This window comes from Ostrinia nubilalis, chromosome 15, assembly GCF_963855985.1.
Source record: "Ostrinia nubilalis chromosome 15, ilOstNubi1.1, whole genome shotgun sequence".
In the NCBI taxonomy this organism is placed as follows: domain Eukaryota; kingdom Metazoa; phylum Arthropoda; class Insecta; order Lepidoptera; family Crambidae; genus Ostrinia; species Ostrinia nubilalis.
In genome coordinates, this window is record NC_087102.1 from 4,567,206 (window position 1) to 4,579,344 (window position 12,139).

Genomic DNA, 12,139 nt, shown 5'->3' on the forward strand with positions numbered 1-12,139 from the left:
CGGGGAGGGGGGGGGGGGGGGGTCAAGTCATACCCAGTTTCTGGCATTTCTGGCATGGGGGGGGGGGGGGTGTCATACCCAGCTTCTGGCCGAAGGGGAGTCATATCCAGCTTATGCTTATGGCCTGGGGGAGGGGCAAGCCTTACCCAGCTTCTGGCCTGGGGGGAGGGGGAGGGGTCAAGTCATACTTAGTTTCGGGCCTGGGGGGGGGGTAAATCATACCCAACTTCTGGCCGAGGGGGAAGTCATGCCCAGCTTATGACCTGGGGAGAGGGGGGGGGGGAGTCATACCCAGCTTCTAGGCTAAGATTAAATAGATTTCCAGGAGGGAGCAGCTGTCCTTTCCTGCAGCAGCTGGCCCGCCCATTGCAGTACTCATTGTAGGTATTGCGTGTACCTACATCGAAATGATCTTCATAGCAATGTCTTGTAGCCTAGGCAGAGTGTATCTGCCTCAGCTATACCTTATTGTTAGAAGTAAATAAATTTATTAATACTTATACATTTTTATATTTTACTTGGAAGAAGACAACACTTATGAACACTTTATTTGAATAAATCGCCAAATATACCACCGCGGAGACCCCAATCGCGTCTCTGCGTTCCATTGAATCGTATGAGCGTATGGATTTTTTGCGTTATTTTTCACAATTTCTATTTTTTAAAATTACCTATCGATAGCTTACTTTATTCTGATGAATAAATGTCATTACAAGTTTTTCTCTAAAACTGATAGTTTGGCTAGAAAAAAATATTTTCTATCCACGCAGTACGCCGGCAGCGTTCGGATCGGATATAATGACGTCATCGTCCCCGCGCCGGGCGGTCAGTGAACTTTTTTAGTAATTTGGCCATAACTTCGTCAATTTTTGTCGTAGAACAAAAATTTTTGGACTGTGTATTAAGGATTTCTTAGCCCTATAAATCTGCATTCACAGCTCAAAATCGAAATGATCCTCATTGCCTCATAGTTTAAAAAACCGGAAATTTAAAGCATTTATTTTATTGCCACATGTTTTTTGTTGAAAATGTTACAAGTCTGTATTTGGTCATTTGGAGATCTCAATAGAATCGACTTTTTTGTAACGTTTTTTATATTTTTTGTCCACATAGGTGACCTTAGGTTGACTTTTATTATAGGTTATTTTAATAGCATTGTTTGTTACTTTGAGAATTATTGTGACGTATTGATTTGACTAGTCGTAATTTAACTCCATGTTTTATTAATTTTTTTGATTTGCCAAAAAGTGAGTTTTCAAAGTAGCATTCAAGCTCATTCCTTTGCTTTGTAATATTATTTTGTTGTTTAAATGGTTGTATAAATTAATAATCTTTGTTTGGCCTTCATTAATTTCAAATTGCTGGCCTTAAAAAAACGACTACTAATGTAGTAATATTAATAGGGGATCGGACACCAATAGAGTGGTGATATTTTCCATGAATTAGAAAAATACTGTTTTTTAATAGAATTTGTATGATGTATGAAAATATCACATACATTTTAGGTCTTCAAGTTGTCCGCTTCCCTATTACTGATATCTAACATGTGATATAATTACTTAAATAGGTTTCATAATCATACCACCACTTCTTTAAAAGTTGTAGTTTTCTCTCGCAGATTTCATAAGGATAGTGGTGATGTGTGATGAACTCAGTAAATTAATTATGGTAGTAGGTATTTGTCAAATGAACGTAATTTAATAAGTGATTCTGGCTGTTGTTTATTATTACATTCGCTGGTTTAAATTACTAATGAATCGTTAAGTATACCTAATGTGTAAATTGTTATTGAAAATGATATCAAATAAGTTTTTTGTGTAAATTTTTGTGGCGATTAATTTAAATCGGCGAGTGTAAAATTAATGCTAAGTATTGTAATAAAGTATTTTTTGAAATTTTGATTTTCATTGTGTATTTAAATGGTAGGATCCTATGCAAAACCCAACTATGCACATTTGCTTGTGTTTAATGCTTTTGTGCATTATAATAAATCGATTATAATGCTTCCAAAGTGTGCTAGCAAGGACAGATTTAATACTTCGTTATAAAGATAACACCAGTGTTAAAGAATTGACCCTTAAATTAAACCCTCACGAGCGGGGGATTTACGTTATTATATCCGGTCCGTTATTGCGGAGACAGCGACTTACGCCCGGTTCACACATGTCTCCGTTTTACTGTTCCGTTTTTTCGTCGATGGCGTATGTAGTTGTATGAGCGACTTCGTAAATGACACAGTATTCTGTATACAGTAATACATACAAAAAAAGGACACGATAAAACGGAACAGTAAAACGGAGACATGTGTGAACCGGGCGTTACTCTATAGAAATTCTGGTGAGAGAGAAGTCTCATCTTGTAGAGTCGGACAGTTTATACACGGGAATTTCCCGAAATAAGTGGAACAAGTCGTAATATTGATTTTATTTGAGTACTATGGTAGGTACTATTTCACTCTGTTTCGAGAAGCATATCCAGCAAGTCCTCTTGTGTCGATTTGGGAATATCTGGAGTGAATGTAAGTTCTGTATTCTTTATTTTAACATTAGTGCTAATGCTCTCAAAATGTGTATCTCTTGGAAGTTCAATTGTTTTCTTAGCAAGTCCTTTCCCGAATTCGATAGGCAGGTGCAACTCAATGACTCCCTGTTTGCTAGGCGTAGGATCTATTGTCCCAAGGAGGCAACTGATTTCGCAAGTATCAGCACATTTAGATTCATATTCATCGGCAGGATTTTTCTTATTGTCATAAATGTAAATGTTTTCTCCGAGATTTTGTAATATCCTTGAATTTATTGTTGCTGGCAAACTAAACGTTCCATCTTTCTTTTGAAGTCCCAATCTCAGTAAAACTGAAATCTTTGTATGATATTCAGAAAACCATAATATCAAGGTGTTGCTCAGCGATTTGTAATCATCATCAGTGAATTTTTGGGCTAAAGATTCAAATCTCCTCATCGCCTGCTCAATAATACATTTTGGGAAATATTGAGGCATGAGTGTGGCCACACTTCTCAAGTGTCGCCGGCTAATGTCAAAAATATTTTGGTTTGTTGCTACAGAAAGCTGCCATTTGAAGATCATGGTCATCAAATCCCATAATTTGGACATGGAATAGTCGTCTAGTTTCATAATAGACGTGGCCGATATATCTTGAAGCAGTTGCTTGATGACGACGTGGGTGGCCACCGGCTGCGGTATAAATAGCTCGTCCAGGAGTTTGGGATGAAGTAGCACTGTAACCACATCGGTGAGCACTGCAAATGATATAAAAACATAGTTTTACGACCCAAACATTGTATATTAAATTAGTTTTATGTTTTTCAGGTGGACGATAATCTAACCTCTCTCAGATTTATCCAGAGTAATATTTTGTGCCCTCAAGCGCTGGTCGATGACATACACCATCTCACAACCCAGATTTACCACTATAAAAGGCGTCGCGAAGTGAGACATTGTGCACCACTGTCTTGGACTCGAGTAACTGTAAGATCAATAGTTTTCTACACACATAAACATGAGTATTGATTCCTGCTATGAAGGCGTTCTTGCCAAGTTAAACGCTCAAGGTAAAATACGTTCAATATCACAGCAATTAATATGCACAAAAGATATACATGACAAGGTTTTGATAGTGTATGATATTCTTGAAGGCTTGGAGGCCTTCCCAAAAATATTAGACGTTGAAAAATGTGAAAAAGTGTCTACATACTACCGTAACCAAGGCAACAAAAAGTACCAACGAAACGATAACTACGGTGCATGGCAGTATTACAATCTATCTTTGCTTCATGCACCTCTACATTCTGAGTGTTATTGTCTAGCCCTAGCTAACAGATCTGCAGTCTTTTCCTCATTAGAAAAGTGGGCCGAATGTATTAAAGATATTGACACTGTTTTCTCAATGAAATACCCTGAGAAGTTAACTGACAAATTAAATAAAAGAAAGTCAATATGTATAGATAAAGTTACTCCAGAATCTGAACGGTTAAGCCCTGAAATACGTGAATTGCTTACCTTAAAAGACCCACAGATGCCAAGATTTCCATGTGCCAGTTCGAAGCTGGAAGTTGTATTCAGTAATGAAATGGGACGGCATGTTGTAGCAAAATGTGACATCAAAGTTGGTGATATTCTGATACAAGAAGAACCCTATTTCAAGCTGCTCTTGAAACATCAATATTTGTTCACTTGCAGTTACTGTCTCTCCAGAAGCTTGAATTTGTTGCCTTGTCACAGCTGCTGTTTTTCGTTATATTGTAGCGTTCAATGCAAAGATAGTGCCTGGAAGGATTACCATGAAATTGAATGTCCGTTGATGGCTACCCTTGTAGAGTTGAAATTTACTACATTAGAGCTTCTTGCTCTTAGAACTGTAATAAAAGCTAGAAATGACCACGCTGACTGGGACAGTTTATTCAAAACCATTCAAGAAGCAGAAGAAAATGCTGGTTCAGAATTCAGAGGTCATGTTAAGGTAAACAATGAATGGGTATATGACTCAAAGTATTATACCTCAATACATACTTTGGCATCTAATATTGAAAAGAGATCTATATCCAATATTTTTCAAAAGGCAGTTACTGCAGCTGTATTTTTATGGCAATTGTCACAGAAAACAAAGTTTTTAGAAAGTGACAATGAAGAGGAACAAGATAATATTAGGAAATATGCAGCTGGTAATTTACTTCATCATATAATGACGAGTGCTACTAATATGCATGGAATAAGTGGAAATGTGGAGTCAGCTGAAGGAAATTTCGTTGATGAGTTCAACATTGGAAGTGCTCCATATGCCTTTCACAGTTTACTGAATCATTCTTGTGCTCCAAACGTAGTGAGGTGTCACAGATTGGGAACAGCCCGGATGACATTAGTTGCTCTAAGACCGATTAAGAAAGGGATGCAACTCTATGATAACTATGGGTAAGTTTCGTTATTTTTGCAGTGTTATTATGTTGGTATTTGTAGTTGAAATGATTCTTAAATATGTCTTCTTTACGTTTCAGTGCCCATCACGCAATTGATGACCGGAAAACACGTCAAGGAAACCTCAAGTTCCAGTATAAGTTTACATGCCTCTGTGAAGCTTGCGTGAACGATTGGCCTACACACTTTACAATGCAACGAGCCAAAAATTTACCTGCAGCGATTGTGAAGCACAAAGATAATATTTTAAATACTGATGCTTTGGATAATCTTCAGAAGGGCGATTTGAAGACAGCGGAGAGGATATACAAGCCTTTGTGTGAGATAGCTCAGGTTCTCGAGCCATATGCTCCTTGCTTGGAACTTTCGGACTGTCAGGAATCGATAAAGCAGTGCTTGCAAATATTTGGTGGGTTAGTCCCTTATGGTTACAGCCAGCAAGTGGAATGGAATGCTGCACCACCCAAATTGTAATTTGGAAATGAAACATACTCATTATTATTAGTTTTTAGGATTAAGTGATATGTACTGAAAATGTTTTGTTATTACTTTTTTAGGAAATGTTTTTTTATTAACTTCGTGTTATTAATCTCTGACCTCTGCATTTGATTTGAAGGCTCTAAAATCTTGTATTCTCTCGTCTAACAAATTACGTTCAAAATATGGCGTTCGCTTTATTATATCTCCATAAATACACTGCCTCTGGACCACTTTATCGGATATTATTTCTCCACCGTCATATTATCGAATATCGATTTCTTCGATGATATTATGGTAATTATTCTAGATTGTGTATTTCTGATTATTATTAATATTTTGTTTTTCTTAATTTTTAATATTGTTGTATTTTATTGTTATAATGTTACCTGTAGTTTGGTGATCTGTACTTAGATAGATACTTTTAATGTGTTTTGAAAAAACAACAAATTATTCGAGTTCCTTGAAAGTTGATTATTAATATTCAAATATTGATTTATTATATTGTTTTGTACTAAAATGTATCAAGTTAAAGTTATCAAATCTAATTTAATGATTTACAATGGTGCCATATTTATTAAATAGGAGACTGTTTAAAGTGTATAATTTTAGTAATGTAAGTAATTTGTTTTATACAACCCCGTGGAGTTAACTGCGCACCTGGCAGCCGTGACGTCACGTTGACGTGTTGTGCGGTGAGTGCGAGGGTGAGTCACATTCCAGCGAGGTGTGCAGCTAACTCAATTGGGTTGTATGTATTTTATTTAGGTTAGTTCGCCTAATGAATATACTCAGGAATGGATTCGGCGTCGTTTTGTCATACCGGCTGTAAGTACTTAGCTATGATGCAAAAAGCTTTTATGTAATCATTAATGTAAGATATTTTGTATTGGATTTACTAGTAGAAACCGGCGCATGATGAATGTATCGTGTTCTCTATGGATTTATGAATATCAGCATATCTCGCTAATCACGTCGTACTTACTCAGTATAATATGACAAATTAGAATCATGCCAGGTGTTTTTTATATACGTGGTCGGCCAAATCGGGAACATAGGAATAGTAAATAATACTCAAACTGTATTGATCATAAGGCACAGCAGATCACAATTGCTTGTAATTTTTTAATCTTTGGTATGATATGTAACGAGATAAAATAAAAGACGTAAAATTCAGTTTTCTTTTCATTTGTTCACATAGGTAACAAGTTGTAGTTGTTCTCAGTTTCAAAAATAAAAATTGGCAACAGTTAAAAATCACAAGTAAAAAAGAGTCTATGATAAATGAGATTAATTTATCTAACTTTAAATATCTATTTATTCAAGGCCCACTTTTCAATTGCTATTTAATTTATTCATGATATTTGTTAAAATTGTAATTCTTTGAATTAAGAAGATTTAATAAAAAAATAACATTGCGGTAACAAAATAATATTACACATTGAAATCTATGAATAACAGTATTTATAATTTATGTCAATTGAAAAGTAGCCTTTTAACATTTATGTAAGTACATGTAAATTATATTACATACTAGCTTTCCGCCCGCAGCTTCGCCCGCGTGGAATTATGTCTGTCACAGAAAAACAATATCGCGCGCGTATTTGCTCACCGTTTAGACCTACCCTGGACTACGACAAACATTTTAAAACCAAAATCAGCTCAATCGGCCCAGCCGTTCTCGAGTTTTAATCAGACTAACGAACATCAATTCATTTTTATTTATATAGATAGATAAATAAGTAGACTTTAACTGCAAAGTTATTGCTAAACTATCAACTAAGATCACATGAACTTTTACATAAATGCCCCATATTTTGGTAGGGAATGTGGTCTGTTATAATAACAGATTTACAGGTTGTTATAGGAATGAAATGGAAATGGTTCTTGTAATCTTTTTTTTAAATACCATTTGCTTTAGAGCAATTTAGATTAGGAATGTACAAAAATAAATATGATTTTTTCTATTTATACTGGTTGCTCATAAAAGTATCTACATCTGTTATTTACAGTTAATTTACATAATATTTTTGGTTTGATTTCAACTGGAATATTTCTCAACACTGTTTTTGAATTTTGGTAACTAGTACAAGCGAGAGAAACAAATACTGCTAAATTCACATTATGAATCTACCCTAATTGTAAATAAGTTTGCTTAATCATCATGAGTATAATACTTTGCACAACAGAACTATACTTAAGATAGTACTAGGTACTGCAAGTAATCTATTTGTATTATTATTTATTCTATGAGGTTCACTTTTAAGCTTGTCCTTATTCAGTAGCGTAATACGATTTGATACTTCTGGCTTTATTGGACTATATTTGCCTAAATAATCGAAGAGGCACTTCAACTCGTCGAACGAAATAACTTCTTTTGTTAGATTCTCAAACATAACGTAGCCGTCGCCACCGTCGGCCAAAAATGAAGGCATAAACACTTTGTACACGTAGTCGTCTTTTACTTCAGAAATTGAAGGGTCTCCGCATTGAGAACATGCAGCTTTTGCATCTATGATGCGAGATCCCGCTGGCTCTGCTAAATCGTATGTCACTTGTATGCCAGACATCTGAAGGAAATTGCCAGTGCTGTCGATTAGGCGCCACGTCGACACCGAGTGCTCCAGGGCTTGCTTCAACACCGTCCCATTCATCGTCACTATGCTTAACGTGTCCGAGAAAGGAATCACTGTAATTAAATCCCCTCTCAATATTTTCATTGGTTTCGCTGCTTGGTCTATCGAAGTCCTAATCCTGCCACCTTGAACCACCGCTATCTTCACGTCAGAATAGTCAGGGTAATACCTAGCAGTGTAGTTCAAAATGGCATCCGTGATGAAGTTTCCCATGTTACACTCTTTGATGCGGCATATTCCATCCAGACCTACCAAAGAACTTCCTATCACTTCGTTGTTTATTCTGCCTACTTCGGTACGATAACGGTCGATAGTTATTGAAAGTTCTTCATCGTTTGGTACATCTTGACTGAGTAATAGTGGTGTTCCATCGTATTTTACGATTTCTCCATCTGCGTCAAATACCAAATGTAGCCTGCCCATGTATTTGGTGTACGCGTAAGCTTGCACTACAGGCACCCGTCTACCAGATGGTTGCACCACCATGGTAGGATATGGTCCCTCTGGATATTCAGGCTTTTCGTTTGTAAATCCGTTCCACAGAAATGTGTTCGAGTGACCCCCGATCACTAAGTCTATATCCTCGACATTTTTTGCTATTTCAATGTCTTTAATGAAACCTGAATGTCCAAGGGCAATGAATATTTTAACATCTTGTTTTTTCAATGCCTCTACTTCCCGTCTGATAGCGATAATTTCCTCTTCGTATTCTACTTTATTTTTTGGAGCTAGATATTTGGTTTCTGGTGTTAAGTATCCTATCACTCCAATTTTTACGCCCTGTACCAATAGGATGATGGATTTATGTAAATTTGGTTCATGTTCAAGTTCAGGTACTTTGTCCAAGATGAGATTGGCAGCTAATACAGGAATCGTTACGTTATGTATGAAGGGCACAAGTCCCTCGACTTCCTCGTCGAATTCGTGGTTCCCGAGAGACTGAAATGAGAAAATGATAATGATTTAGGATTTTAAGAAATATTCTGCTTTCTGCCTATATAGGACAAACAAACAAACAAACATCTACTGGATTGAAGTAGAGCGGTAGAGTCAATGTACATTTTCCATACTTAGGTATTTATACGTTGTGGCCCTGCTTATAGTGCAATCCCGGAAGTGGGTGAAAGTACATCATTAATTATCGACAAAAAACTCACTTCCAGGATTGTACTTTATGTAGGGCCACACCGTAGAGTGATAAGGTTCACACGTGTTAAAAGGTATTATTAACTTGATAAAATATTTTTATTTTTTTACCATCTGCTTACCACTTCTGTTCTTTAAATTCCAAAAATGTGGCGCAACTTAAATAACTAATCCTTGTTGAACTATTTTAGCCAAATCGTGATTAAACAGTGAATTAATTAGTGATACCTTTTCACTTTATTGTAAGTAGGTATGTATGTTTTTAATTATTACTTAATACATAACTTTCTTGCAATCTTTATTCTTTTTTTTTTCAGATGCCTGCATCGCCTGATGATTACCAAAGCTGTTGGAGTCTACCCTGGTAAGTTCTATTTTCTTCTCAAATTGCGCTTCAGATATTAACTTGTGATTCAACATAATTTTACTGTGGTAGAGAAGAGCGAAAATGCAACAATTTACTTAATAATGAAAAGAGGATTCTCTTGGGAAATCCGGGAAGAATTTCAGTTCCAGTTTGTTTTTTACTACATTCTGCAACTGGATAATTTATATACCTATATAAAAAATTGTATTGTATTGATTTAATAAGATATTCATACATTTTTCTACATAACATATTTTATGTAATTCGTCAAATGTTTTTGTTATTATGTACTACGTCAATGACTACATCGATTCAGTTGCATTCTTGCTCTCATACTGCTCTATTCACTATTATTATTCACTATTTTTGTTGTAATAATATGAACCTGTATCGTTTCATTAGAAAATATCTTTGATTTAGGATACAGGGTATGATACAAGTTAGGAAGGTAGGAATAGGAATATTATTACAGGGCTGATTTTATCAGATATTGACGTGTTGACTTATTAAACTTCTTATTGAAACTAATTAGCCAAACCGGATTTTGGCTGTGACAAAATCAACCCTTTTTAAAAGTGTTAAATAAAATACACAAACGAATTGAAAATTAATTTATTGTTTGTACTTAAAGTGTTGCTTTTTATTTTCTACTTAAAACTAATTATTATTCATGGTTCAATATTAATTGACGCTTCTCACAAATTTTACTTAGAAATACTGATGAAAATCTTACCCTATAATCCTATAAATGTGACACTTTTAACTAAATAAGTTTTCTTTTAATACATAAATAAGCTTTTGCCCGCGGCTTCACCCGCGTGAAATTTAGTTTGCCACAGATCGTCATAAAATATAGCCTATATGTTATTCTGGTTAATAAACAATAATACTGTAAAGTTTCATCAAAAACCGTTCAGTAGTATTTGCGTGAAAGAGTAACAAACATTCAGACATTCATACAAACTTTCGCATTTATAATATTACTAGATTTCCGCCCGCGGCTTCGCCCGCGTGGAATCGGTTTTTTATATAACCTATGACACTCAGCAATAATGTGGCTTTCTATTGGTGAAAGCATTTTTAAAATCGGTTCAATAGATCCCGAGATTACCCCTTACAATTTACCAAATATACAAACACACAAACTTTACCTCTTTATAATATTAGTATAGATAAGTAGGATAGTAGGAAGGATTATAACTACGTAATACTTATAATTTAAATAGCTTAACGTACAAATGACGTATTAAGTTAAATTATCATACACGAAGTCTATCGTCATTAAAGAAGCTGGATGAGCAATGCAAACAATGAAATAAGGAACTACTTAATACTGAATTTAGTAGGATTTGGTTAGACATTCAGTAAAACTTATCTACACAATGCTTAAAATCACAGCTTAAAATTTATAGCTGCATCTTGACGTACCTACATAATATGACGTACTTTGTTAAAACATCATCCACGAAGTCTATCGTCATAAGAGGAGCTGGATGAACAATCCAAACAACGATATAAGGAATGATAATGGAGGTGACAGTGAAATAGCTGAATTTTGCAGCGCTTGATTATTCAGCAAAATTGTACGACCCTCAACTTCAGGGAAAACGGGACTATGGTGTCTGATGAAATACTCCGTGCAGTAAAGTTCATTGTAAGGTAGGATTTCTGATGGCAAGTCCTCCAACATTGAATACCCGTCGCCACCTTTCGCGAGGAAACCACTAGTCAAAATTTTGTATGTTTTATTATTTTCCACATCAAAGTACTCGGGAATGTTGCAAGACCAGCACCTAGCTTTTGCGCTTACTACTCTACGCCCTACTGGTCTGTTTAGATCATAAACAACTTTTAGACCAGAAAAGTGGAGGAATTCACCCGGTGGATTAAGAAGATCGTAGTTAGCTACAGAATGCTCAAGCATCTCTAATATAATACTACCATTCACTGTTACTATTGTTAAGTTACCGCCAAAAGGCAAAACTGTTATTAGATCAGCTTTAGATATCTTTGTCGAAGTGTCGACGTGTGCTATAGACGCTCTGATACCTCCACCTTGTATCATAGCGATCGGAACATCAGTCCAGTGGTCTCCTTTGTAACCTTCAGTATACGTATAAAACATAGCGTCGGCTATTAAATTACCTAAATTGCACTCTTTTAACTGACAACTTAGCCCATCTAACACAACCGTTGTCTCTCCTACAATGTCGTCTGTTAAATTTTTCAGTTCTGCTCTATACCGATTTACAATTTGTAATGTTTCTGGATCCTGAGGTATGGTATTATCAAGAAGAATAGGTTGACCATCAGCTTTGACGATCTCTCCTTCTGAATCAAAGGCTAAAAGTAATTTTCCTAAATACTTGGTGTACGCATAAGCTTGCACTACTAAAGCAGTTCTACCTGAAGCTTGTCTAACATATGTGGGATAGGGGCCTTGAATTTCTTCGGCATCTGGGCTAGTTCCATTCCAGAGAAAGGTATTGGTATGTCCACCGATTACTAAGTCAACGCCCTCTACTTGCTTTGCAATTTCAATATCTTTCAGGTATCCAGAGTGGCCTAGTGCTATTATTATTTT

The 12,139-nt window shown here is 35.8% G+C and overlaps 2 protein-coding genes across 2 annotated transcripts in view; both read right to left on the reverse strand.

Moving 5' to 3' along the window:
• Window positions 1-2,451: 2,451 nt before the first annotated feature.
• On the reverse strand, window positions 2,452-4,920 carry LOC135078618 (protein OSCP1). The gene is made up of 2 exons (XM_063973147.1): window positions 3,345-4,920; window positions 2,452-3,257 (listed from the first exon to the last, which is right to left on the reverse strand). The coding sequence occupies exons 1-2, from the start codon at window positions 3,454-3,456 to the stop codon at window positions 2,452-2,454; spliced, it is 918 nt and encodes a 305-aa protein (XP_063829217.1). The 5' UTR covers window positions 3,457-4,920.
• A 1,658-nt stretch (window positions 4,921-6,578) lies between these two features.
• The window catches only part of LOC135078788 (protein 5NUC-like), a 45,222-nt gene continuing 39,661 nt past the window's right edge, over window positions 6,579-12,139 (reverse strand). The window contains exon 4 of the mRNA XM_063973337.1: window positions 6,579-8,981. Within this exon, the coding sequence (XP_063829407.1) occupies window positions 7,569-8,981 (1,413 nt within the window). The 3' untranslated portion in view covers window positions 6,579-7,568. The remainder of the gene's footprint in view (window positions 8,982-12,139) is intronic.